The sequence below is a fragment of the Dendronephthya gigantea genome, unplaced genomic scaffold (assembly GCF_004324835.1).
Source record: "Dendronephthya gigantea isolate DGI-Jeju-01 unplaced genomic scaffold, DenGig_1.0 000080F, whole genome shotgun sequence".
In the NCBI taxonomy this organism is placed as follows: Eukaryota; Metazoa; Cnidaria; class Anthozoa; order Malacalcyonacea; family Nephtheidae; genus Dendronephthya; species Dendronephthya gigantea.
In genome coordinates, this window is record NW_021163090.1 from 183,555 (window position 1) to 208,862 (window position 25,308).

Here is a 25,308-nt window from a genome sequence, read left to right on the forward strand (position 1 = left end):
TTGACACAGCGAAGGAGATTTATTTGATACATTTTCAACGTTCCATTACGAATTAACCCGTTTCATAATACAAGTTTAATGGTGAATATTCAGATAATCTGAATATAGGAAACAATTAGGCCTTCCAATTTCATTATTTGAACAATGGGAACTCGTGTTTTGAAATTCGACAGTGTCTAGAATCAAGACATGTGGAATCCTGTGAAAACATAATATCCCGTGGATCTGATATAAATGCATATAAACTATGAGAAAATTGTGATCGATCAGGCAAAATTTAGTGAAAGGTGATCAATATATATTGGGAAAAGAAATAAAATAATCTGGTGTATTGATCACAGATGCAATTACTTTAATTTAATTCTTCAACGTAATCCACAGCTGAAATATGGTGTCCAAAATTTCCTTCCTCGTGGCAGGTTTTGTGTTATTATTACATCGTAAGTATTCTTCTCGGTTAGCTTGCGTTGAAACTTTAATTTTTTCCCATTATTATTTTTTCCCCTTTCATTCTTCATACACCCAGATGCGCCTTAGACCATGAAAGTTTCCATAATAAACCTAGGATTTTGCATTGGGTAAAAATTAAGTTAAAAAACTCAATGCGAATCAAAGTATTTACCCCGTGTGAAGCTGGGTGCTGTGTTGCATTACGAGACTATCGAATTGTCTTTAATCCACCAACTAGGGATTGCAGCGAAACCAGTTTCAGACACGAAGCATGCACCATATTCGCATCATCACTCTATGCTTTCAAAATATTTCAACGAGGAGATGATTGCTGATCAGAACACTTCACCATTCAAGAGAAACTCCTGGTTCAATAAAAATGAAAAACAGGATTATGATGAAGAATATGAAATGAATGAATATCGTCGTAGAAATGAGGAACTTGAAAACATTGATACAAGTGATGGATTACCTTCGCAAACTAATACATTCAAGACGGATAATGATGAACCACAAAAATTAGGATACAAAAGACATGGCATGGAATTGAATCTTTGGAAGGACATAATTTCACAAGGTGAGTATGCTTACTATACTATATTTTTCCCGATTGCATAACATCCACACCAACGAACTCTTCCTGATCTTCCAGATTCGTTCCAGCGAGAAGCTTTAGCCCAGCACAACAACTATCGTAAGCTTCACGATGCTCCTGAGCTCAGATTAAACAAAGAAATGAGTGAACAAGCGGCTGACTACGCCAGGATTTTGACCTTAACGGGCTCCGTGGATCATTCCAAACAAACAGAAAGACCAAACCAAGGTGAAAATATTTTTATGGAATGTTCAAAAACAAATTCTCCTTCGCCGAATGACGCCGCAAGAAAATGGTGAGTTTACGGCGATAAAAGACAAGGTCTAAATTTCATGATCAGATATTTGAAATACAAGAACATTATTACGTACAGTAACTACAGACCATGCAACCATCTCTCACTGTGGTGGTGAATACTGCAAGTTAACCATCATCTTCTGGCGTATTTCATTTTTAACGATTCTCCATTCTGTAGGTATGATGAGGTGTGCGACTATAATTTCCATGAATCGCAATCAAATCCTGGAAAAGTAACGGGACATTTTACTCAACTAGTGTGGAAACCAAGCACAGAGCTGGGTATTGGGTACGCATTAGGGGTGGATAAATATGACCCTGGAATGAAATGCATGTACGTTGTTGCAAGATATAAACCAGCGGGAAATATTCTGGGAAGTTTCTCTACGAATGTTGGTAGACGTTCACTTGAAGAGGGTCATGACTGTCACAAAAAGGAAGAGGAACTGTCAAAGATGTTGGATGAGGATTCTAGTGTGGAAACACAAAACGAAGAAACAACTTCCAGGCCTAAAAATCTCCCAAAACGGAGCCAGCTCTAAAGTTCTACGATTCTAATGGCGAGATTGCTGTACCAACTGAGGTGGAAGACGCAATATTAGATGCTGATGATAGTACGTTCCAGCCAATAAAACAAACAAAAGATATTGCGTCGCTGTTTACTGGCCTTGGTACAGATGGGTACATTGTCCAGAAAACCCCAGATGAAGTGACTGGAGGAACTTCGTTATTACGCGAGGAGAATACCGGAATAGTAGCATCAGAACACACACCCAGCATGGCTCCGTCTGCCACGCATTCTGGAGAGATGGCAGCAGGCGTGTCTTCGATCCAAGATTCAATACCAGCCAAGGTGACCGCGTTACCATCAGGCGCCATTAGCACACAAACATCACCAGTAACCAATACAGCGACAGCACCAGCTGAGGTGACCGCACTACAATCAGGGCCCTCTGGGGTACAGCCATTAGGATCAAACGCAGTACAAACATCACCAGTATCCAGTGGAACAGCAACAGCGGTGAAAATAGCAACACCAGTAGCGAACAGTAACGCACCACCAACACAAATGAACGACGCAACACCACCAGCAATAACTATAAAGGAAGAATGTGAGTCATTGTCTTTGAGTTAAAACGCATTTGAAAGAATTTAGCAAAGGATAGTTTCAACAGCTGTTTAATAAAATCTTTCATATTTCACAGCATTGAAGGAGTTCCAACTGGCCATGCTGAGAGAACACAATAGCATGCGAATAAGACACGAATCAAAACTGTTGGAGCTAGACGCCAACCTTAATGCTGTGGCTGGATTTTATGCAAGATCTTTAGCGCAGAATCCTCCGCTCAAAGGTGCTTATAGCCTTCTTCCAGGAGGAATAGGTCAGAATACTTATACACGCTGTGGAAAAAGTTTACGTGGTGCAGAAGTAACCAAAATTTGGTAAGTATTTCCTAAAACCTGGGGGGAAACATTCTCCCACGTTCTTAATCCCGTTAACACTAACTGGAGGTCCTGTTATGTTCTTGTCAGTTCATTTCGTACTTTCCACTTGACAGGTATGATGAAATATGTAAAACAGGTTTTGGAGACCCAGTAGTCCTTACACAAAAAGCAAGACAGTTCATGCAAGTTGTTTGGAAAGAAACGCAATCAATCGGCGTCTCATTTGGATTGGGGATGGACGCAAGTGGTAAAGCGTTATGCACGCATGTTGTCGTCCTGTATAAACCTGGTGCTAGTCTGGATTTCAAAAAGATAAAAGAGAATGTCAAACCAGGATCATTTGATGCCAAAGTGCATTGCAGGCATTTGTTAGGTGGTGCTCTCGGACAGCCCGGAATCTCGGGAACATTATCTCTGAAACCAAATCCCCCCATCACTCCTCAAACAACAGCTCTCTCAGGACCAACTGTTGGGAAAACGCCAACAGTAGAACCTCCAAAGTTAGCACCTCCACATGGAAACCCAACTTTAACAGTCTTACCAGATAATAGACTATCAAGTACAAAGCTAGGTGCACCTTTAAAAGCACCATCAGGAACATCACTGACTTCAGGAACACCACCAGGAAGACTACCGACCTCAGGAACACCACCAGGAACCCCAGGAAGACTACCGACTTTAGGAACACCACCAGGAACACCAGGAAGACTACCGACTTTAGGAACACCACCAGGAACACCAGGAAGACTACCGACCTCAGGAACACCACCAGGAACACCAGGAGACTACCGACCTCAGGAACACCACCAGGAACACCAGGAAGACTACCGACCTCAGGAACACCACCAGGAACACCAGGAAGACTACCGACTTTAGGAACACCACCAGGAACACCAGGAAGACTACCGACTTTAGGAACACCACCAGGAACACCAGGAAGACTACCGACCTCAGGAACACCACCAGGAACACCAGGAAGACTACCGACCTCAGGAACACCACCAGGAACACCAGGAAGACTACCGACCTCAGGAACACCACCAGGAACACCAGGAAGACTACCGACCTCAGGAACACCACCAGGAACACCAGGAAGACTACCGACCTCAGGAACACCACCAGGAACACCAGGAAGACTACCGACCTCAGGAACACACCAGGAACACCAGGAAGACTACCGACTCAGGAACACCACCAGGAACACCAGGAAGACTACCGACTCAGGAACACCACCAGGAACACCAGGAAGACTACCGACCTCAGGAACACCACCAGGAACACCAGGAGGACTACCGACCTCAGGAACACCACCAGGAACACCAGGAAGACTACCGACCTCAGGAACACCACCAGGAACACCAGGAAGACTACCGACTTTAGGAACACCACCAGGAACACCAGGAAGACTACCGACTTTAGGAACACCACCCAGGAAAACCTGGGAACACCACCAGGACACCGACAGCCCGGAACACCACCCACCTTAGGAACACCACCGACACCAGCAATACCACCGTCTCCAGGAACACCACCCACCTTAGGAACACCACCGACACCAGCAACACCACCCACCTTAGGAACACCACCGACACCAGGAATACCACCGTCTCCAGGAACACCACCCACCTTAGGAACACCACCCACCTTAGGAACACCACTAAAATCAAAACTAGCTCTCGCTCCAACTGCAACGCAAAGTATGTAACCTAAAACATTCATAAACAAATTCATAAGTTGAATTGGCTCACTAAAACAAATATTTCAATATTTTAGCCGATGATGACTTTGAAAAGAAAGCTTTATTACAGCATAATATATTTCGGAAACGACACGGCGCCAAACCTTTAGTACTAGATCAAAAACTATGCAAAGAAGCCAAAGGCGTATGCGAAGAAGTTATCTGAACGTGGGGCTGACAAACAACCAACACACTCGTTGCCAGCAAGCAGGGCTAACCAAGGTGAAAGCTTGTTTGTTGGATGTAACGCAAACATTGACAGTGCAGACGTTACAAGAATTTGGTAGGTATAAAGTGAACTGAAATATGATATCTGTCTATGTAAATTGTCTCCGGAGGTTCAACAACTATTTTCCTACAGACGAAACCCTTGAGCTTCGCCACGAGACTACCAGTCTATACATCATGTTCACTAAACGATACTCCGTATAACCGCCATTGTTTTTTTAACAAGGTACAATGAAGTCTGCCACTTTGATTTCACAACGTACAAATCAACAGGAGTCGCCCCAACTGGACACTTCGCTCAAATTGTGTGGAAAGGCAGCAAGAAATTTTGTATTGCGAGAGAGTTCAGAGGTGACAATCACGGTCGATGCGTCTACGTTGTAGCAAGATACAGCCCTAGGAAGATGCTTGGGTTAGAAGAGGACAACATTGATAAGGGAAGATTTACCCCAGCCGTATGTAGAATTGAGAAGAAGAATAGTAAAGGAGCCACTCTTACTCAAAGTAAGTTTGTGCTGAGGAGGTTACACGCGTTATTTCCGTTCCTCCGATCCACGCAAACTGAAACTATCCAATGATAAACAAATTCAAACTCAGGAATAATATTTCATTCTTTTCACTCTCTAGCAATTCAACAATTTATATTAGACGCCGTAAAGGCACACAACGAGTACCGCTTGATTCATGGTGTTTCACCATTGGCAAATGATATCACGTTGAACGTTGGAGCTCAAAAGCATGCAGAAAAATTAGCCAGAAAATCCATCAACGACGTGACGATGTCGAAAAAGTTGGGAGAAAGTATTTATACAAGTTGCAATAGTGTTATTTCTGGACGATCCGTTACTGAGGCATGGTAAGAGATGTTATATTTTAATTTTTAGGATGAACAGAAGTGATGTTCACGAGCCCTACGTGGGTCAACTTTCACTGTTGCCTTCCTAGGTATTGGGATGTGTGTAACTATGACTTTATCAAGAGAAAATCGAAAGATGGCATAGCAGACCATTTTACTCAACTGGTATGGAAAGGAAGTTCAAAGGTTGGTTTTGGTGTAGCGACTGGAGCGGAAAAGGGAAAAACGTGTGTCTTTGTCGTTGCAAGGTATTTCTTGCCGGGAAATGTTGCAGGGCAAAATAAGTTCAATGTTTTCAAAGGTACTTTTACTGAGATGCAATGTAAAGCAAAAGTAGGCACGCCATCGCTAGCTGATTCAACGATGACGTCAACATCATATACTTTATCTGTGAATGATGATGGTGCCCAAATATTTGGCACTTCCAATGATGGAACATCTCAACTAGACGTTGGTAAACAACCAGCAGCTATTAGTACCCCCCCAGTTTCGTCTGGTACACCATCAAACACACTGACACCAGCTATTCCCGGTACGGCTGGTGAATCACCATCGTTTACGGATAATCAACCACAACAACTTATGATGGGCAAAAATACGAATACATTTGGTGACAAACCATTCAACACTGGTCCATCAAAACAAATCTTTGCTCCAACTTCCAGTGGTAACCAAGCGCCGGCCCCTACAACCCTTGGTTATCCATCTAACACTGGTCCCTCTAAACAAATTTTACGTCCAGTTATTACAAACAAACCATCACAAAGCAATACCAACATTCACCCAGGGTTATCATCTCCACCGCCATCAACCAGTGCTGGTGCTGCGACTAACCTATCACCATTACCACCAACTAGTACCAATGCTGCACCCAAACCCTCATCATTACCAACTAGTGCTACCACAGCAGCAAACCCTTCACCATCATCACCAACTAGTACCAATGCTGCACCCAACCCCTCATTACCAACTAGTGCCACACAGCAAACCCTTCACCATCATCACCAACTAGTACCAATGCTGCACCCAACCCCTCATTACCAACTAGTGCTACCACAGCAGCAAACCCTTCACCATCATCACCAACTAGTACCAATGCTGCACCCAACCCCTCATTACCAACTAGTGCTACCACAGCAGCAAACCCTTCACCATCATCACCAACTAGTACCAATGCTGCACCCAACCCCTCATTACCAACTAGTGCTACCACAGCAGCAAACCCTTCAGCATCATCACCAACTAGTACCAATGCTGCACCCAACCCCTCATTACCAACCAGTGCCACTACAGCAGCAAACCCTTCACCATCATCACCAATTAGTACCAATGCTGCACGTAACCCCTCGTCATTACTAACCAGTACCAGTACTACATCACCATCCGCTAAACCTGCAATACCAGTTCAAAATGGTGTCAACCTCAATAAACATCTGTATCCTAACCTAAGCTATAAAATTGGTAGTGGTTTGGTACACAACGATATGGATGATGGAATGGATGATTCGGAATCTATTTGGCCCGCATTTAGTTCCACAATGAAAAAGGACGAAGAATCTATGTTTGAGGACATAAATAAATACGAACACGATGACCTTGCCGGAAATATGAACAAAGCGTTTAAGGAAGAAGAGTCTTTGGATGATAATATGGAAGATGAGATGGACGATAGTATGGAAGATGATAATGGCAAAGTTGGACTATATAAACAGGGTACACAGGTCCATAGTAGTCAGCTTAATCATACCAGAGCAACTGGTCAAAATCCACCTCTGATGATTAACCGATTTATTCATCCATGGGGCAACCAATATTCAAAACACCATTACCGCAACCCAGATATCTTGGAAGAATATTTGTCAAAGAATGGTAAAAGCGCTCATGAGACTAAGTCGGATGAATATCGTGTTGGAACAACTTCAGCGGGTTCGAGAATGACTTCGTGGGATGATCAGGCTTTGGCGAAGGATGGGACGTTGGACACGAGTAGTACAGATGAGGATCTCTATGGGGATATGATGCTTGAATATAAAGATCCTTATGGTAGCATAACTAAGACGTCATATCAGGATAACACGGGTATGGATAGTACATTTAGAGGTCAAAACGAAGAGATGAACAAGGGTATTGATAGTACTTTTTTGGATACTAGTCCTACACATGGGAATACGATGAGTATGTACAAGGATACCGAAAGCAAAACATACTCTAAACAATCTGAGGATAACATGGGATATCTTGATTCATCATTACAAGGGAAGGATTCAACAGGACTACAAGGGATGAATGGCCTAAGCTCTGAGGGTGGAGTGGGGTTGCCTGTACATGAATATCCACATGGACCCGAAGAACGAGGTTCTTCGTCGTAGGTTATAACAGAATATGAAGAGTTTCGTGAAAAAGAAAGTCAGAATCGCCATGATTCCGATGAAAAAGACCCCGAATTCGATGAAAGTTTTTTATAGAGAAGAAAATGCATCATATTTTAGTGAAATGTCATTCAATTCAGATTGAATTCGTACATATGTGTATAAAAAGTATAAATACCACAAATAGTAAAACATTGTGGAATACTGTGTAAAATATACATCAAGAAATACTGAATACTGACAGGGATCAATCAAATGCACTGTTCTTAAACATTATTTAAAAATAGTGATTGGGTTGAGTCTTGTTGTATTTCGTTCAAAAATCGCAATAATTGACCAAACACTTGTCGTTTCCTCGTTGGCAGTATTTTCTATGATGGGGCAGTTCGACGGCCTAGGAATGCCGTAACTGAACGAAAAAGATTCTTCCCGTGTCGATGTTCCAATTGCCAACCACCATGTTGTGAGTTAGCTGCGGTGCTGAGACCACTCAGACCAGGTTCACGCTTCTCATTACAAACCCACGACTTTGTCCGACATGACGAGAGTGGAAAGAAGACCTTCCACGGGTTATAACAACTCTCTGATCATCAAATCACAACCATAAGTCATTTGTGAAAACTGATAATCTCATCAATCTCCTTCACATACCCTCGTGTTACAAAGCATCGCTGTATTTCTTTTGTAACTCCAGGAGCTCATCAGGAACAAGATTCATGTATTGTAGAAGACTTAGACATTTGGTCAAAAACCATTCCCTGAAACTCATGTATCTAAATAACATATTAATTGGGTTATTGACTTAGAGAATACAACTGAAAATTATGAAGAATATCGCTTAATTATGTCTGACCAATACAACACCTTATTCGTAATTCAAGATAACAGGACGCCATAGTTGCTCTGCAATTTGTGTACCAAGTTCGTCTTCTTTGCAAAGACCTCGCACCTGACACGGCCCTGGAAATCCACGAGAATGTGAAATCATTTTACTATATTTCATCGTTTTACACACAAATATACGATTTTTACTCACGAATGCGCCATTATGACAAAGCGGTCAACAGGATTTCCCAAGTTTTGATTGATTGCTCTGATCGTATTAAGATTCCTGTAAAAAGATACCGTATGTTTCATCGACACTGAAGGTTTCTTCTTTTAAAAAGACGAGCAATAGTTTAATAGCATGGCTGTTAGTACCTGATAACAATACAAAGTGACGATGGCATTTGTTTTAGAACGGTCATGATTCTATCAAATTCATCCCGTGCCTGCTCAGTCATGTACTGAACTTCTTCACTGTTCATACGCACTGAGAAAAGTGAACCCAAGGAATCCCATCTGAATGGACGTTGAAGAAGTATTTCACACAACACTTTATAATCTAAACCATAAACGGGAATTTGCTTTAAAAGCGTGATAAATAGTAGCATATCTTACAAAGACAGTGATTCTGCGAGTAAGTGTCAATCACTAAAGAATATTTTGGCTCAAATAACGTACCTTCAACACCCAGCTTTTTTGCATAATGTTTAATTGCCTCCTGGTCATTCAATACAATGTACTTCCAAAGATTACACAAATTAAGTCTGTCCCTAGAATTCAAATATTCTTATTGAAAAACTATTCAATTTCTGTGATGCTGTTGTAAGATAAGATTCAACTTCAAAAACCTAAATGTACCTGGTTTCCAAAGGTTGATACAGCCCATGATCAAGAATAACTAATTCAGCTTTACCGTCAGATCCTGGACGGACAAATACTAGAAAAATGATGATCACGTTACCTTTAAAAGCACTCATTCTCTGGTAGAGTTTTTAGCTCAAATCTGAACCTATTTTATACTTACTGTTAGATGAGTGTGGGTCACCATGAATAAATCCAGAACCAAATATTTGTTCTCCAAATGTCCTCACAAGTTTCCAAGCAACCTACATTATTCACATTCACTCAAGTCAAAACAATTTCAAAAGATGAATATTTGCAAATATCTCACATCATCTACATCCAATCCCATCTTCTTAATTTTCTCAACGTCATCAACACGACATCCATTGATATACTCTGCTGTTAAAACTCTCTAAATGAATAAAAGAAAATTGATATTGTCATATAAGACTGAATCAATGCTATTACCAGCTATTATGACATATAGTTTCTACTCTTTATTTCAAACCTTGCTTGTCAAATCCCAGTTTATTCTTGGAACTGCAACAAAATTAAGATGCTTCAATTCGCGATAACATCTCTCTCCATTTTCACCTTCAAGTTCAAAGTCTAGCTCTTCCACCAATTTCTCTTTCAACTCCTGCACAAAAACAACATGAACAAGTTCAACAATGCTTTCCTTGGACACGACAAAGCAAAGAAACTCCACTGTACCTGAATAGCCCAGGAGAACTCAAAAGACGGATGCATAACACCAATTAATTTTAACAGCCACATTATAGTCCACATGTCACCTCTATAACGATCTCGTAAATCAATATACTGCACCTAAATAAAAAGGGGGCCGCACATTCAGTCTATCATACCATATTCGGCCAGTATACTCGACCATACTGAGGTACAATATTCTGGTAATATTCGACCATGGTCGAGTATAGTAAAATATAGCATACTCAAAATAAATACATGCATATTCTGGCATATTAGACCATAGTCGAATCTAACCATATTCCAGTATATTTGACCATGGTTGAATCTAACCATATTCCAGTATATTTGACCGACTTATATATCAGGTATATATACCTTAACAGCAACCTCTTCTCCATCATATGTAACAGCTCTGTGAACTTGCGCCAAACTTGCTGCAGCTATGGGTTCATAATGAAATGAACTGAAAATTTCCCAGGGAGGCTTCCCAAAATCCTCTACAAACAATTCATCTACCTATAGACACAATTAATGCACAGTTACGATCATAAATAATCAAACATAGCCACAACTTTTTATGGCTTTGTCCAGGAGGAAAATAGATGTATTATGTATATACCTCTCCAGCTTTTCTTGTCAATGCCTATTTAACAAAATGAAAACCTTTTAGCAGTAATTGCTTTTGAAAGATATTTGATAATATATACACACCTGATCTTGCAAAACAATCAATGTCTTGGTGTATTCCTCAGGCAATATATGATTCATTGCTGCAAGACCTTGACATAACTTGATATATAATCCTCCATTTAATAATGATCCAGATACCATAGCCTGTGCTGACCTCAAGTGACATTGTCGAATCAAATCATTATAGGTTTTACTATTCTGCAAAATGAAAAGCATGCAAAGAACAATGAACAAGAATGGATGACAAGAGGAAAGTAGTGACCTTTGTAACCTCGAATTATTAACTTGTAATATAAATTGCCTTGATAACAGAAGTTACATACAAATTTGAATTGCAAACACCTGTTTGGCTCAATTCTACCTTTTCTAAGCCCCTTAATGTCCACCAATAATCAAGAGATAATGTCAAACCAATTTTAAATGTTTCCTAAATCAATTGAACAACAAGTATATATCTACAAATACATCGCAATGAATTCAAAAATTTGTAGTGTTTATTGAATAATAATTTAAACTACCTCAAGAATCTCTTTATTCCTCCCAATTTAACGAGAAAGATACGCCTTCCTTCACGTGTCCATATTTTGTTATTATACACAATATAGCATGAACAACAACCTAACGCAATTGTTGTCAAATATCCGTAAAATTTTTTGGACTTTGGAGTTGTAATCTCCGTGACCGTGCTGTTTTGCCTTGTCAACAAAACTTGCACTGTTTTTCGACGCATATTTCGGAACGAATTTTTGCACAAATTTCGAAACATCGCTATTAGCGAATGCAGCTGAGGCCAATAAATTTACCTGAAGAAGTTTTCAACTATATCGGATAAAAAAATGGAAATATTATGGTTATGAATGATCATGTCATATGGCCCCATTTTACGTCACATTCATTAATAGCAGTCAAGTAGAAATAAACTGCTAAAATTTCGCATGTAACACAATATTTTGATGGAATATTTTACCAGAGGCATTCTTGCAAATTCATGTAATGACAATTCTTTGTTTTCCTTTCTGGCTTTAAAGGCAATTTTTTAGAAGAAGTTTTTAAATGTCAAACACGTTTGTTTACAAAATACATATTGCGCAAATTGTTTCAAATTTTCACGCTAGCAGAGCACGAAAACCGACGAGAACGCACAAACCGCACGTTTCACGTAAAAATGAAAACGAAATCGGTAGATGCGCACGAAAGTCAAGATTTTAAACTCACGTTTGTTATGGTTGAATACAACTATTTCAGTATTGAATACTAATGAAACATTTTAATATTTTATTATAACAAAGAATTTACATACGTTGGATATTTTGTTGTTATCCTAGAGTTGTGTGTACATCGTTTAATTTGTTACAATAAAAAGTATAGTAATGGGTGCCACTGTCAGTAAGGATACTGAACTGGAAAATGCCTTGTCAAAATTGGACGAAGGACAGCAAGAAAAATTAGAAGCAGTCTTTGACAGTTTGTCAAGTAATAATATATTAGATGCTTGCAAATTCAAGGTACGAAAATATTAACTTGAATGTTTTATAAGTTGCAAAATATTATGTTGCAATTTATGTATTCCATGTGTAAGTGATGTAACAATGTAGGTATGTAAGGGCCCAGCCCTATGACCCCGAAATCCTTTCCATCTGAGGGAGTGTGTATTAGTCATGTAAAACAATGGTATTCTCTATAATACTGTCTCCACCAAAATTAGGCAAATAGAGGGAAGTAATTTCAGATGTAATTTCTTTACTGTATATATATGAACTTTATCCTCAATAGAACCACCTATCACCATATTTTCCTGCAAACTTCACTGATCGAATCTACAATACTTTCAAACACAACACACATGAAAAAAGGGTCTCTACAATGGAAGTACAGAAAAGAGACTTTATGGTTGGCATTTCTAAACTATTGAAGGGTTATTTAAATGAGAAGGCTTTGATACTGCATGCCATGTCGACAACAAACAATCAATCAAACCGTCAAGCACTGTTTGAGTTGTGCCAGATATTGGTGAAAGCGTACATCAAAGCAGTCGAGAAATCCAGTGTGGGATTATCATTCATGAAAGCTGGAACAACTCAGGAGGCAAATAAAAACCTAGCAGAGCAGTTAACCAGCTGCATTCCAGAAGAGAAGCATGGAAATATGACTATTGATGATGTTGAAACATGGATACGAAAAGAAGTACTCGTGATGCGACTTTTTGAAGATGTTTTTAAGGCGTGTTTTTTTGGAGCTGATAGTATTTTAGACACTCAAAGACATGGTTTGAAGGAAGGATGTGAACCTAGTGTTGAGCATGTGCCAAGGTACAACTATCAGGTTTTTTATTTGTGTCAAGTTTCGAGAATTACACTTAATTTCTTGTTATTTTTTACTTAGAACTGATATTCTTCTGCCATGCAAGTTAGATTTCCAAGGCCATAACATTGAGACTATCATAGATATCCCTGCAATGCTTCGATTAAACCATGCTGTACCACTAGAATGCAGACACAACTGGCGACTGTTGTTTGCAACATCTTGCCACGGCAAAAGTTTTACAACTTTCCTGCATCAAATAGTGTATCAAGGTCCTACTGTACTGCTGGTCAAAGACAGAGAGGGTGCTGTTTTTGGTGGCTTCGCTTCAACCAGCTGGAGAGTGAAGTCTAATTTTGAAGGTACCAAGCCAACCTTAGGTAAGCCTTTCCACTATGAAATGTGAACCTACTGTCTGTGTAATTTAGGTGATAAAGATTGTTTTGTGTTCACAATGAAACCATCTATGGCTATCTACCATCCAACTGGGATCAATGACCATTATATGTATCTAAATATTGGCATGAAGACCATACCCAATGGTTTGGTATGTATGACATTTTTCAATAAAATACTACACACATTAACAACCACAAGAAACTCCATGTCAGATAAAGATAATGTTATTTGCCTCAACAGGGTATGGGAGGCCAATTTGAGTATTTTGGCTTATGGCTGGATTCAGAATTTGGTCCAGGTCATAGCAAAGCTCGCCCCAAGTGTACAACATATGGTAACCCTCAGTTGTCAGCCTCTGAGGAGTTTGAGATTGAAGAGATTGAAGTGTGGGGTGTTGGTGTCCCACCTGAACAAGAGGTATGCTTCGTCAGTTGTTGTATCAATGTTGCAGGTGTGATACTAGATTTTGACCGTATGCATGTTTGTAGGAGAGCAAACGAAGTGTTTTGGATCGAGAAACAGATGCTCAAGCCATCTTGGATTTGATTGGTAAAGAAAGAAAGAGTGATGGATTTCGTGAACCTGAAGACATGGAATAAAAATTATATTTATATAAACCTGAATATTGTGTACTTTTAATTATTTTCTGGGGGTTGTTATAGTATACAAAGAGAGAGAGAGTATACATATATAGATATAGATATACGCAAACACTATTCTTAGTAATTAATCTTTCTTAGTGTGTCTAAATTCTTATTTAGATTCCTTAATTTCACAAATGTTTAAATATTGTGTCTTAATTTCATTCAACCTAAAATATCAACCTCAATTATCCTTGGATCAACATAATTCACCCTCCTCATCACCAGAACCTTCCTCATTTCCCTTATTCTCAGCCTCATGAACATTTTGCTCAGAACTCAGAGAATGTTTGTCACTTGTTAATACATTATCTTTAGTAGATGGTGTACTAGCTTCAGTTGTTGACATATCAAGTGATCCAGCATTTGGATCATTTATTGTCTCAGTGCCTTCAGCCCCCCCTGCTGTTTCGTCACTCCCCAAAGGATTATCCTCGTCCTCATCAAATTCAAGCATTTTGCTGGGGGGTGGTTCAACAGTCCTGTGAATATCACCTCCCGGTTTTGTATCATCAATATTCAATTTAGTAATATCGCTTGATAACAGGCGAAGTTCTGTATGTTGCTGACTGATGTTAAACTCATCAGATGGCTTCAAATCCCTGGCCAGTTTACTGAGCTAAAATAACACTGAATTGCTTCAGATCTGTACTAACTAATTTGGTAAGATCAAAGACTAATATATACACACCTCATTGTCCAAGTTTCGAAATATAGGCTTCCTTACAACTGCTTTGATTTGTTCTGCATCACCTTGATCATAGGCCTGCAGTAATTCCTCAATAGACTCAGCTTCATCAGAGTTGCCAAAGCCTCCCACACTGGAACAGGTATAGAAACATATTAACAAATGTTTGGATATCTATCAAAACTTTGCTGCATGTAGTCACTGTGGTACTACAATCATTGAGTTCAACTTACTCAAAGCCATCTTTGAAACATTTGTCTGCAGCAACATAATCGCTTTGAGACAGATGTACAACTGTTAATCCCAAGAGTACCTGAATAAGAAAGGATATAAAAAGGATGAAATGGACAAAAGATAAAAACTGGTAAATCTGGGAAGATATCACATAAGAGTAACATATGTGCCTTGCCTATGATGGATATGATGAAATGTAATTCCTTGTCCAATGACACAGTGTATGCTTGGTGTTAAACATACCTTATATTGCATGGGCAAATTTCCAATAGTTGAATACAACTTAAGTTGCTTAAGCATCGAATTCACAACTTCCTCGAATCTATATAAGAAGGATTAAGAGGTTTGCAAAAATTTCAAATAAGATTATATGTGAGTAAGCATCAAGCATCCCTTACTTTTGTTGTTTTATCAAAAGTTGTGTGACTTTAGCGTAAGGTTCTGCAGCTTCACGGAGCTTATCGTCTGTCTACAAGAAATTAGATAAATTATAAAAACATTGTATGAAAAAACTGTTTGAAACAAATGAACAAATTATGCCTGAAATCGAATACCTCTCTTAATTCTCCTGCTGATTGATAAAGTTCTATTGCTTTACTCATATTTGTTCCCTCGCACATTCTATAAAAATGAAAGCGATGTCCAGTTAGCTTTAGATGGCTAGATTAGATATAGGGAGATGAGAACATACTTTGCAGCTTTTATAAGAACTAAAGCAGCTGTATCTGGTGTGCCATGTTCTTGATAGAGTGCTCCAGCTTTCATCATGAGATCTGCTGCTTCGTCGAGTTTTTTCATTTCTTTCAACATGGCACCTGCTTGCTCTAAAGCTCTAGGAAAATTAAAGAAAGTTTCAGAAAGGAATGAGCTAAATTTGATCAATATCTTCAGATTAAGTTAGAAAGGACCTATACTTACTTTCCTGCATGATACAGTCTAATATAATTTGAGTTAAGGAAGTGCACAAGACGCAAGTTTTGTGGGGCTTTTAGAAATGACTACATGATAATTTATTACTTCCATATGATACAGGATACGAATTATTTTTAGAATGTGCATCAGCAGCTTTTAAAAATGAATCTTTGGCCTGATCATAAGATTTGCCAACTTTAAACGACGTTCCTATGAAACCAAAGATAAGAAATATTGATTACACTGTGAAGCAAACAGCAAGAAAATGTCTGCACACGACGATACCAGATTCAAGGGTTGGAAATAAACTCACCAGCTTTCATAAATTTATCTGCAGCATTGTCGTAATCTGGTTTCCATTTTAACCAACTGGTCTGAAGACTGCAGAATCAGAAATGAAGCACTCATTAAAAGTTCAGTTCTGGGGTCCATTCTGGAATAAATGTTGTTTATACCTTCCCTTCGAGGATATTAGAAAACCTTCATGAATAAAATAAATTCAATTGATTATAATAACTCACCACTTATCAGCTTCTTTCAAAAGAGCAAGTCCTTCACGAATTTTTTTCTCATTGGCGGCCATATTTGATTTCACTGCAGAGACCACTGAGCTATATAATATAGCCAGTAACTGAACAATTCAAACAAAAAAGATGCATACTCAGCGATTTTTGTACGAGTTTTTAGTTAGAGAAACTAACTTTACTTCTATCTTCTTGTTTAGAGTGATTTAAAAAGATCATAACATGGAATTTCATTGAAGTATATCCTTAACTTCAATCTTATGTCAACAATCTACAACTGTAAATCTAAAAGTCACTACTTCAATCTTCCATTGGAAAAGTTATATGACTGTACTTATTACAAAACAATCCTATTTCACAATATTTAACTGTTTTACTCTCGTTTTAAGCACAAGGCACACAAGAAGTTCATTCCCGAAGCTTTAAAAATCTCCAGCGCAATTTTCTCACATCGCTGATGAAACCATTCCTTGCAGCTCCCACACTGTGCCATGAGGTCAGCTTCGCTCTTTGGTTTCTCATAAGGCATACGACAACTACAGAACAACTCGACTGTGTAGAACTTCCTCTTAGACAAGACGATCTCGCTGCCAGGTTTCATCTCAGGAAATGGACTCATCTTCTTCAACTTCAAACACTCAACAAGATGTGGTCTCATTTTTGGTACGTCATATCGTAACTTGCTCGGGTCTTGGCCAAGCGCAAGCGCTGTCGCAAACGCGATGGCAAATACACCACAATCAACGTGAGAGGTTTGTTGTTGAACTGATTTCATGATAATTTTCATCTCTGCATTCTGAATACACATGAACGAGGCGAGTTGTTGTTTGGTAAACTTGGCTATAAAACCTTGATTCATGCTGTCATACATGTTCACAGCTGCAGGATCTTTGCTTCCAGTGAGTGATATGTTTGCAGTACAGACCCAGTGTAGGCTACCATCGTGCAAGATCTGAATGAAATCACCACTGACAGGAAGAAATGCTTGGACAGCACCACGAGCAACCGTCTGAAATCCTTTCAAATGAGGGAACATCTCATGAAGAATACTTTGAGCAAGATTAATAGAATCAACTGTCAACATCTCATGCCTCTGCACCAGTCTTGCTTCATACTTTGGGAGAGTTATCGGGGTCTTTACTTCAATTACTGTCACATCATCCACTTTCTTCTGATCTATAACATATGCATCCCCTTGCGAGACACTCGTTGTGTCCTCTTGAACCCGTGCATCATCACCTCTGGGTTCCTGGATGGTACCCTTGCTCTCCTGAATACTCCCCGTGTTCCCCTCTCCAGAAACATCAACAGCAGAAGCATCAGAGGCGGCTGGTCGGTAATAATCAATATTTAAAATCTCCATATGATTCATCTCTTCCAAGACTTGCTCCTCGATCGTCTCATTCCCGTAACTCATCGTCGTATTCTCGTGAGGTTTCGCTATCTTTCGCGGAGGTTCGTCTTCATTCCCCTCTCCACCGGGGCTTACCTTGGAAGGTGTACTAGCGGAAGACCTCTTTGACTTCTTTCCCAGTCCTTTAGGCTTTTCCTCGCTCTTGACTGGCTTTGTTTCCACTTCATCTTGCTCTATAACGATTTCATCTTCAACAAAGGACAACTTTATATCGGCCAATACGTCATCTAGCGAGGCGTTCAAACGGTTGATGACGTCGTCATCTGAGAGGCTATACGTCATATTATTGATGTCATTAAGTAGATCACGACAAATGCTGGATTTACTGCGCGAATTGAACTTCGGGAAGGCCAACTCATGAAATTGACTCGAGTCAAGAACACTAACGGTGGCTACAAAAAGTGAAAAACAATCAATTGGGTTCTTTTCCAGTAAACGTCTTCAATTAAAACATTACCTTCGGAACTCTCCGTGACATCATCAGTCTTACTCGTAGACGCCTCGTGTTCCTCCGTAGTCTTCGGATTAACAATCTCGTCCAAGGTTAAGTAAGGAGAGCAACGATAACTTTCCGGGAATTTCGACCAACTCCAGTCCTTGATATCACGCATGACTGCAACGAAATGCTTGCAAGGAAGCATGGTGCTTGTCCAGTCCACACAATCACAATGAGGGTATTTCTCACTGTTACCAAACTGAACCTAATGAAAATAATATAATTTAAAAAAAACAGCTTTTAGATCTAGAGAAGATATTTTCAGGTGATCATGGTTGAGGTCGTCACTCAACTCTCTCCCCTCCCCAAAATGACCTCCCCTCTTGCCAACTATAGGTATACCTTATACTCGACATCTGATCGGCGACAATTCACCAAAAACTCTCCTTCCTTGTAGCTGTCAACAGTGATGTCATCCCAAGATATCTCATACGATGACGTAATTCTTTCGCTGATGTGATCAATCACCCATCTTGGTCTGTTACGAAACACATCAGGAAGGTTTGCATACTTGCTTGAGGTTCCTGTCTGTATGTCTGCGTTTAACTCGTAATAGCTAAAAATAAGATGAATATAGAATGAATTTGGAAGACAGAATTCTGCCAGCCTACAGAAGCACAAATAGACAGAACCGAGTTGATATTTACAGATCACGAATTCTAGGTAAGTAGATTTCCATGACGACTTTCAGCATTTGACCCAGCGAAAGGTATTTGATCCCAACAAGTTGCTCGTGAATGAAATCTTTCTTTTGAGCTTCGAATGTGTTGTTTGTCGTAAGAACGTTTGTGTAGCTCTCTTCTTTGTAGCACCAAACCCAACGCTGGAATAGAAAAGAATCGAGGATTGAACTAGTCAGCTGAGCTACAGTTAGGATCATTCTATAGCTCAGCTATAGATTCCGCAGTTAGGATCGTTCATGAGCTCAATGAGTTATGACTGAAGTTAGCGAAAATCTCACCTCCTTAACGGCAAGCCAAGCATTCTCAAACCAAGTTCTAAACATTTTTCCATAACTATCATTCCAAACATCTCTTCGTTCCAAGTCACAAAATCGTTTTTCAAACTGCTCCAGAGTTGCCGCTTTGGCCAGCCTGTGCAGATGATGAATCAAGGCTTCTTTGTACGGGATCATCTGGTTTGTTGATTGGGAGAGCCATTTCTCCCATGCCTGCTCACGATGAAAATCATTTATGAAAACTTTGCAATCTAGGAAAGAAAGTCGTTGTTTAGTCTCTACGATCTTAGCTATAGTAAGATTCATATCTTCAAAATATTCAATATTGTACCTGTAAAAACCTGCTCCAGAGCTAAAATCTCTTCGCTGTCATTATCAGCCATGAACACTTTCGGTTTCCAATCAGGATTCCATTCTTTGATCAACTCAAGCGCTTCTCTTGTGGACTCCATGTTTTCATCTTGTACGACAAAAGTCGCAACGACTTGATAATCAACATTTGTTTTGATTATGAGAAAAAACAACGGCAGAGGATATTTGACTGTTCTATAGACGGGATCAAGGAAACACACATGATTGCCGTAGCGTTTGAGAAGATGACGTTGAAATGAGGTTTGATGAACGAGAATCATTTGTTGCTGGGCAAACTTCTGTCTTATCTTAAGGTGGTCTTCTAACTCTTCCTCGACGGAAATGCCAGACAGAGCGCAGAGACGCATCTCATCAATACCATCACAGCCTCTGAACAACACACTATCTTCTGGATTTTTATCTTAAAAGAATCACAGTTTGATTCAACTCATGAAGAACAGAACACTATCTTCTCAAGCATCATAAAGCAGGTCTTTGACATCTTATACATACCCTGTCTTTCCTTTAGGAGTTGATTGACAACTTCATGATCAATCATATTTAATCGTCGTTTGATATAAGCATTATACATCTTGTTTCTTATCACCCCTCTTGTAGGGTAGTAACGACGGTTAGTGTGGCAAGGTTTCCACAATTCCGGACACAACTGAGTGTTAACAAAGACTTCTAAACGACGTTCAACCTCTCGAATACCAGTAAAGCCTTCCTCCACGAGTTCCCCGATCTTTTCCGACACTTTGCTGTGCATTCTCTCCGATGTTGAGTCGCTGTTCTATTTAGTAAAGTATTAATATTGTTACCAAAATATTATTGTGGTAACAGCGCTGTAATACGTCATGAATACCGCCGTAATACGGTAGTAATACTGGGTCAATACTCTCGTAAAACCGCTGCAATACATCATAAATACCGCCGTAATACTGTAGTAATACTGGGCCAATACTCTAGTAAAACCGCTGCAAACAAACACCAAACAACATCAAACTCACCTCTCCGACGGGATGGCCAACATGAGACTCATTACTTGGTAGACTGAGATAAATTCGTCGGTCTAATTTATCCAGATCAACTTTGCCTTCTTTAAGATGTTGTTTTAAGTTCTGTGAGAGTTGTTTTCTCATGTACTGAGTGTTGTTAGCAATCTTAGAGAGATAAAACTCGTAAGAGAATATGGTTTTCAGTTGCACGCAAGGCCGTGGCTAGAACTAGAAGCTCAATTGGCGGGTGTACATATTCATATATTCGTCCTATGCCCGACTGATTTCATTTGTACGTCATTGTCCCAGTTCTTATTGTATGAAATCATGAATACATGTCATGTATATGAATATACACCTCCGAATTAAGCGGTTTAGTTTCAGACTTTTAGTCTTGGTTGCATGATCAATACTATCAAGACACAATGGAGGTCCAATGCATGCTTTGAACGTACCCTGAACTACGTTAAATAACAAGAATATGTACAACAATGATTTACTTTATATTCGGGAAACAAAATGACATCGTTGAAAACCACTTGGGCTGGACAATTTATTTTCTTTCCTGGTAACAAGGTATTTCGCTTTTTCTTTTCGTTCAACTACAAATAAATTGAGACAAAAGAAGCCAATCAGGAATAATTAGTTCTTGTTAGAGGTAATTAGAACCTTTTCAACGTTTCAATTAAGGTAATGACCCAAAGTCGCTTGAGAGCCAACATCCCAGTAAACCTTTTTGGGTTTGGTGTCCAAGTCTAGGGGAATAATCTGTTATAATCATGTCAACAACAAACAACACAACAAGGAAAGAATTTTTAATCAACAACAACAATATTAACAGACACCTTACATTCAGTTGTAGCGGCAAAATAGATCTACGTAACTACGTTAAAATATATATAAACGGATCTGACAAGTACATGAGAATGTGTCATGTAAGCTGGTGACAAAGATATAGTTAAGCACTACTTAAGACTAGTATCTCAGGGAAGAATAAACAAAATTATCTAAGATGAAAGTTTATTTGAAAATTTGTGGGAATCACGTTGTTCCGTTGTAGTGTACATTGTGATTTGTGACTAATTTCAATCACCGAAATGAACTATATCGAGCGCCTTCTTTTGAGCGATCTCAAACAAGGAACTCGCATTTCACAGCAACACACGAGTAAAGAACACGCTTCGACAGTTTTTGGTCTAAATTGCATTGAAAGGCAACAAAAATAAACTGAAGTCGATTAATATAGGTCAAAACTAATTTATTTTTTTGTTTTGTATCCTCAACAAGCGAAAACATCGCAAACGAATTGATCTTCGCGACTACCACGGGTAGTCTTCCTCACTAAAAACCATACCTGAGTGGCCGAAATCCTTCGGACTACGCCAAACACAAAATCGACTTTTCGTGTTATTTTCAAAGCGATGCATGACCTCATCTGCCTCTTGCAAGGTTTTAACATACTTGGGGTACAAGCCACTTGCAATTGCTGTAGGTTTATGAACATATTCTGTGGAAACTTCAGGTGTTTCTGCAGGAATTTCAGTGGCTACTGTTTCAATGTTTTGCTCAGTCTCCGCCATTTTGGTTTATGGCATGCAGTACAGTATACGGGATCTTACCCTACCAATATTTCCCACATACGTGTCGCCAGTGCACTAGAGTTTCCCCCTTAATTCCTTTCATTTTATCATAAACTATTTCCTCTACTTTTGTATATATCTAAATAAATATCCGTAACAGAATTAACCTGGTTTTTAAAAGCAAAAGGCCGGAGTGGGAAGCATATATTGAACGTACTAGAAAGCCCAGGGTCAAAGCTCGCATAATACAGTTGATAGGGGAAAAGCCCCATAGTAAATATTTGATATAAATAAAGTAAAAGTAAAGTGAGTAATATGGAGAGATATCATTACTTCAAGTGATATATTGAGGTCCAGTCATTTATGCTATCTACTTTACAAATAGTTCATTATTTAAAGTCAAATGGTGAAATAGAAAAATATTAACTTTATTAATTAATTAAAATGGGTTTATAATATATACAATGGAAGTTGATCGAGCAATTGCAACAAATATTTGTACCAAGAGTGAAGACAATGGGGTGAAAGAGCATCTTTATTTATCTGGACAAACTGAAACGTTAAACATACCTCCAAAAACTGCCACATCAGCTGAATTAACCCCCCTGGATATGAAATCTGCAGAACTGCCCCCCCTACCACCTGCAAAGTTGCACAGTGTTACAACCATTGAAGTCAGTAAAGATTCAACAAATGTCGACATGGATGGGACACTGACTAACACTACATATCCTGTTTATGCAAGATCACTTGCAGAAGCAGAGGAGGCATTGCATAGATTTGAAAACGATACAAAGAACCGATATTCGGTTTGGAGATGCCCCAAAGATTTTGGAAGTTCTCGTAAGCATAAATAATATCAAAATACATCACTTTTTGCACATGCAAAGGCATGAGAGAGTTGTAGATTTCTATTTTATTCTAAGTAGTATATTATTACCCACTACACCATATTCAACTGTGTTATGTAGAAATTGACGTAACTAACAAAAGGATCTACTGGCAAGAATTTGATATTGGAGATAGAATAACAGTGAAATCTGATGGTGTTCCGTTCATTATGATGGGACGGAAAGTTTATGACTGTCATTTTGGCAAGGATAGAAATGTCAAGCTGAAAGAGAAATTAAGACTTCAAAGGGAGGAAATTGTGAAGGTTACAAATTTGTATATTATCCACCTTACCATATTGTAAACTAATTACTGTGTATACAATCTTGAGCCTTCAGTTTACTTAATGCACTTTCAAAAGGTAAAACCTCTTCCTTGTATGGTAATCTTAAATTTACTCTAGAATGAAACTATAAAGACAAGGAAAATTCCACCAACAAGGAAACTCGATTGTCCAGCCAAGGTTGTGTTCTGTGAAATCATCTACTTTCCTGATTTCAAGGTATTCACAATTCAATGGTAAACTATAAACAGGCCAACTCTTACTCATTCTTGTTTATGCTTTATTAATATCATATTTTTGTTGTCTCTTCAACTTGTTCTACATAAAAGATTTCCACCAACACAAAGTATTATCGGGGAATTGTTGCAAAGAAGATCAAAAAAGGTTTTGCTGCTGGTTCTGTAAACATGCAAAACATTGAAAGAAGAATTTATATCTCATTTCCAACATCCAATGATCACATAGGACATCCCACCAGTGTTCAGGTGTAGTACAACTAGAAAACAATGCATTATGCATTAGAAAATGCAGGGCAGACCATGCATGAGCCATTCTGAACATGCCTCTCCAACCTTATCAACCCTTTACTCTCGATTCTTACAATTAACTAATTCAATTTTACTTCATTGAAGGGAACGAATTCCTTGCACAGAGTGGATCCAAAGATATCAAAAAAACTTTCAGAGCTGGTTTTATCCGGTGTACGAAATGACAAAGAAATGAAACAATGTCTTGATATTTACATCAACCAGGAGCTTTATCCTGGCAAAGCAAAACCTTTCCATTCAAACAAGCGTTATTTCCCAAACACTGGTATAATAAGAACAAAGATGTACAATGAATTAGTTTTGCAGAGACTAGTGGTCTTAGATTTCCCTCAAATTGAAGAACTCGTCGCGAAGATAAAAAATTCTGATGATAAAGTTTATACTCGAAAGTTTGACGGAATGAGCGAGGTTTTGAGACGAGATTCCATCAATCTTTTAGTTGAAGAAGTTTTAGAGCATGAACTTCGTGTGAGACAGAAATTCTCTCAGCAACAGTTCATTCTCGTTCATCAAACCTCATTTCAACGTCATCTTCTCAAACGCTACGGCAATCATGTGTGTTTCCTTGATCCCGTCTATAGAACAGTCAAATATCCTCTGCCGTTGTTTTTTCTCATGGTCAAAACAAATGTTGATTATCAAGTCGTTGCGACATTTGTCGTACAAGATGAAAACATGGAGTCCACAAAGGAAGCGCTTGAGTTGATCAAAGAATGGAATCCTGATTGGAAACCGAAGGTGTTCATGGCTGATAATGACAGCGAAGAGACTGCTGCTATTCTTAGCTGTTTTCCAGGTCTGTCGCGTCGCAAACTCGCAGCCTTTTAATAAAAAAAATTCACGTTTTTCTGATAACAACTCCTCAAATTAACCCATCTAATAATATTCTCAAATCCCGAAGAATCTTTTTTAAACAGGTGTAAAAATTTTCTCATAGATTGCAAAGTTTTACTCAGTGATTTCCATCGCGAGCAAGCCTGGCGTTCGTTTTCTCTCGCAATCCTCCAATGGTGTTGCAGCGCATAAGAATGCAATTCTGGTG

At 39.1% G+C, this 25,308-nt stretch overlaps 8 protein-coding genes across 9 annotated transcripts; 5 read left to right on the plus strand and 3 right to left on the minus strand.

Annotated features, from left to right (window-relative positions):
• Positions 1 to 367: 367 nt before the first annotated feature.
• LOC114532760 lies at positions 368 to 1,972 on the plus strand. Its single transcript, XM_028554342.1, has 4 exons — positions 368 to 440; positions 689 to 1,027; positions 1,103 to 1,340; positions 1,521 to 1,972. Exons 1-4 carry the CDS (start codon positions 389 to 391, stop codon positions 1,882 to 1,884), a joined length of 993 nt encoding a protein of 330 aa, XP_028410143.1. The 5' UTR covers positions 368 to 388; the 3' UTR covers positions 1,885 to 1,972.
• A 108-nt stretch (positions 1,973 to 2,080) lies between these two features.
• On the plus strand, positions 2,081 to 2,826 carry LOC114532761. The gene is made up of 2 exons (XM_028554343.1): positions 2,081 to 2,454; positions 2,548 to 2,826. The coding sequence occupies exons 1-2, from the start codon at positions 2,121 to 2,123 to the stop codon at positions 2,787 to 2,789; spliced, it is 576 nt and encodes a 191-aa protein (XP_028410144.1). The 5' UTR covers positions 2,081 to 2,120; the 3' UTR covers positions 2,790 to 2,826.
• A 196-nt stretch (positions 2,827 to 3,022) lies between these two features.
• Positions 3,023 to 7,979, plus strand: LOC114532589. Its single transcript, XM_028554132.1, is given in 9 exon segments — positions 3,023 to 3,288; positions 3,561 to 4,252; positions 4,312 to 4,485; positions 4,562 to 4,665; positions 4,667 to 4,809; positions 4,981 to 5,258; positions 5,382 to 5,610; positions 5,700 to 6,547; positions 7,015 to 7,979. Coding segments are annotated over 9 exon segments (3,699 nt in total).
• Positions 7,980 to 8,202: 223 nt separating this feature from the next.
• Positions 8,203 to 12,148, minus strand: LOC114532656 (uncharacterized aarF domain-containing protein kinase 5-like). The gene is made up of 15 exons (XM_028554209.1): positions 11,567 to 12,148; positions 11,410 to 11,473; positions 11,070 to 11,246; positions 10,978 to 11,001; positions 10,734 to 10,874; positions 10,362 to 10,475; positions 10,156 to 10,287; positions 9,976 to 10,059; positions 9,829 to 9,910; positions 9,663 to 9,741; positions 9,483 to 9,574; positions 9,180 to 9,363; positions 9,016 to 9,090; positions 8,844 to 8,939; positions 8,203 to 8,752 (listed from the first exon to the last, which is right to left on the minus strand). Exons 1-15 carry the CDS (start codon positions 11,812 to 11,814, stop codon positions 8,638 to 8,640), a joined length of 1,707 nt encoding a protein of 568 aa, XP_028410010.1. The 5' UTR covers positions 11,815 to 12,148; the 3' UTR covers positions 8,203 to 8,637.
• A 73-nt stretch (positions 12,149 to 12,221) lies between these two features.
• LOC114532657 (TLD domain-containing protein 1-like) lies at positions 12,222 to 14,363 on the plus strand. The gene is made up of 6 exons (XM_028554210.1): positions 12,222 to 12,553; positions 12,822 to 13,357; positions 13,431 to 13,711; positions 13,778 to 13,896; positions 13,989 to 14,165; positions 14,237 to 14,363. The coding sequence occupies exons 1-6, from the start codon at positions 12,419 to 12,421 to the stop codon at positions 14,345 to 14,347; spliced, it is 1,359 nt and encodes a 452-aa protein (XP_028410011.1). The 5' UTR covers positions 12,222 to 12,418; the 3' UTR covers positions 14,348 to 14,363.
• Positions 14,364 to 14,365: 2 nt separating this feature from the next.
• LOC114532658 (gamma-soluble NSF attachment protein-like) lies at positions 14,366 to 16,808 on the minus strand. Its single transcript, XM_028554211.1, has 11 exons — positions 16,745 to 16,808; positions 16,537 to 16,604; positions 16,349 to 16,433; positions 16,230 to 16,247; positions 16,003 to 16,143; positions 15,866 to 15,932; positions 15,710 to 15,780; positions 15,555 to 15,633; positions 15,311 to 15,390; positions 15,081 to 15,210; positions 14,366 to 15,008 (listed from the first exon to the last, which is right to left on the minus strand). Exons 1-11 carry the CDS (start codon positions 16,804 to 16,806, stop codon positions 14,589 to 14,591), a joined length of 1,221 nt encoding a protein of 406 aa, XP_028410012.1. The 5' UTR covers positions 16,807 to 16,808; the 3' UTR covers positions 14,366 to 14,588.
• Positions 16,809 to 16,938: 130 nt separating this feature from the next.
• On the minus strand, positions 16,939 to 21,582 carry LOC114532775. 2 transcript variants are annotated; one of them, XM_028554361.1, is made up of 9 exons: positions 21,465 to 21,582; positions 20,977 to 21,129; positions 20,480 to 20,759; positions 19,947 to 20,387; positions 19,619 to 19,866; positions 19,305 to 19,480; positions 19,000 to 19,213; positions 18,619 to 18,862; positions 16,939 to 18,553 (listed from the first exon to the last, which is right to left on the minus strand). In XM_028554361.1, the coding sequence occupies exons 2-9, from the start codon at positions 21,106 to 21,108 to the stop codon at positions 17,121 to 17,123; spliced, it is 3,168 nt and encodes a 1,055-aa protein (XP_028410162.1). In that variant the 5' UTR covers positions 21,109 to 21,129; positions 21,465 to 21,582; the 3' UTR covers positions 16,939 to 17,120. The 2 variants fall into 2 exon arrangements, with proteins under 2 accessions (XP_028410162.1, XP_028410163.1); XM_028554362.1 differs by lacking the exon at positions 21,465 to 21,582 and having other exon boundaries at positions 20,977 to 21,361.
• A 1,518-nt stretch (positions 21,583 to 23,100) lies between these two features.
• LOC114532613 lies at positions 23,101 to 25,292 on the plus strand. The gene is made up of 6 exons (XM_028554156.1): positions 23,101 to 23,387; positions 23,516 to 23,700; positions 23,839 to 23,937; positions 24,048 to 24,203; positions 24,351 to 25,062; positions 25,204 to 25,292. Exons 1-6 carry the CDS (start codon positions 23,156 to 23,158, stop codon positions 25,290 to 25,292), a joined length of 1,473 nt encoding a protein of 490 aa, XP_028409957.1. The 5' UTR covers positions 23,101 to 23,155.
• The last annotated feature ends 16 nt before the right edge of the window (positions 25,293 to 25,308 follow it).

What these genes read in the sequence shown, in the direction of transcription:
- LOC114532760 (XM_028554342.1), top strand. Translation starts at nt 389, where the DNA reads ATGGTGTCCAAAATTTCCTTCCTCGTGGCAGGTTTTGTGTTATTATTA. An exon ending in GAAGGACATAATTTCACAAG is followed by an intron (nt 1,028 to 1,102) that starts GTGAGTATGCTT and finishes CTGATCTTCCAG; the next exon opens with ATTCGTTCCAGCGAGAAGCT. An exon ending in AATGACGCCGCAAGAAAATG is followed by an intron (nt 1,341 to 1,520) that starts GTGAGTTTACGG and finishes TCCATTCTGTAG; the next exon opens with GTATGATGAGGTGTGCGACT.
- LOC114532761 (XM_028554343.1), top strand. Translation starts at nt 2,121, where the DNA reads ATGGCTCCGTCTGCCACGCATTCTGGAGAGATGGCAGCAGGCGTGTCT. An exon ending in AATAACTATAAAGGAAGAAT is followed by an intron (nt 2,455 to 2,547) that starts GTGAGTCATTGT and finishes CATATTTCACAG; the next exon opens with CATTGAAGGAGTTCCAACTG.
- LOC114532656 (XM_028554209.1), bottom strand. Translation starts at nt 11,814, where the DNA reads ATGTTTCGAAATTTGTGCAAAAATTCGTTCCGAAATATGCGTCGAAAA. An exon ending in TGGGATTGGATGTAGATGAT is followed by an intron (nt 9,911 to 9,975) that starts GTGAGATATTTG and finishes TGAATAATGTAG; the next exon opens with GTTGCTTGGAAACTTGTGAG. An exon ending in AAAAAAGCTGGGTGTTGAAG is followed by an intron (nt 9,364 to 9,482) that starts GTACGTTATTTG and finishes TTTATGGTTTAG; the next exon opens with ATTATAAAGTGTTGTGTGAA.
- LOC114532657 (XM_028554210.1), top strand. Translation starts at nt 12,419, where the DNA reads ATGGGTGCCACTGTCAGTAAGGATACTGAACTGGAAAATGCCTTGTCA. An exon ending in TAGATGCTTGCAAATTCAAG is followed by an intron (nt 12,554 to 12,821) that starts GTACGAAAATAT and finishes TATCCTCAATAG; the next exon opens with AACCACCTATCACCATATTT. An exon ending in AGTGAAGTCTAATTTTGAAG is followed by an intron (nt 13,712 to 13,777) that starts GTACCAAGCCAA and finishes TGTGTAATTTAG; the next exon opens with GTGATAAAGATTGTTTTGTG.
- LOC114532658 (XM_028554211.1), bottom strand. Translation starts at nt 16,806, where the DNA reads ATGGCCGCCAATGAGAAAAAAATTCGTGAAGGACTTGCTCTTTTGAAA. An exon ending in TTGAAAGAAGCTGATAAGTG is followed by an intron (nt 16,605 to 16,744) that starts GTGAGTTATTAT and finishes CTGATTCTGCAG; the next exon opens with TCTTCAGACCAGTTGGTTAA. An exon ending in GTTCTTATAAAAGCTGCAAA is followed by an intron (nt 15,933 to 16,002) that starts GTATGTTCTCAT and finishes TCATTTTTATAG; the next exon opens with AATGTGCGAGGGAACAAATA.
- LOC114532775 (XM_028554361.1), bottom strand. Translation starts at nt 21,108, where the DNA reads ATGAGAAAACAACTCTCACAGAACTTAAAACAACATCTTAAAGAAGGC. An exon ending in TTGGCCATCCCGTCGGAGAG is followed by an intron (nt 20,760 to 20,976) that starts GTGAGTTTGATG and finishes TTTACTAAATAG; the next exon opens with AACAGCGACTCAACATCGGA. An exon ending in TTACCTAGAATTCGTGATCT is followed by an intron (nt 19,214 to 19,304) that starts GTAAATATCAAC and finishes TCTTATTTTTAG; the next exon opens with CTATTACGAGTTAAACGCAG.
- LOC114532613 (XM_028554156.1), top strand. Translation starts at nt 23,156, where the DNA reads ATGAAATCTGCAGAACTGCCCCCCCTACCACCTGCAAAGTTGCACAGT. An exon ending in CAAAGATTTTGGAAGTTCTC is followed by an intron (nt 23,388 to 23,515) that starts GTAAGCATAAAT and finishes TGTGTTATGTAG; the next exon opens with AAATTGACGTAACTAACAAA. An exon ending in TATTCTTAGCTGTTTTCCAG is followed by an intron (nt 25,063 to 25,203) that starts GTCTGTCGCGTC and finishes ATTTTCTCATAG; the next exon opens with ATTGCAAAGTTTTACTCAGT.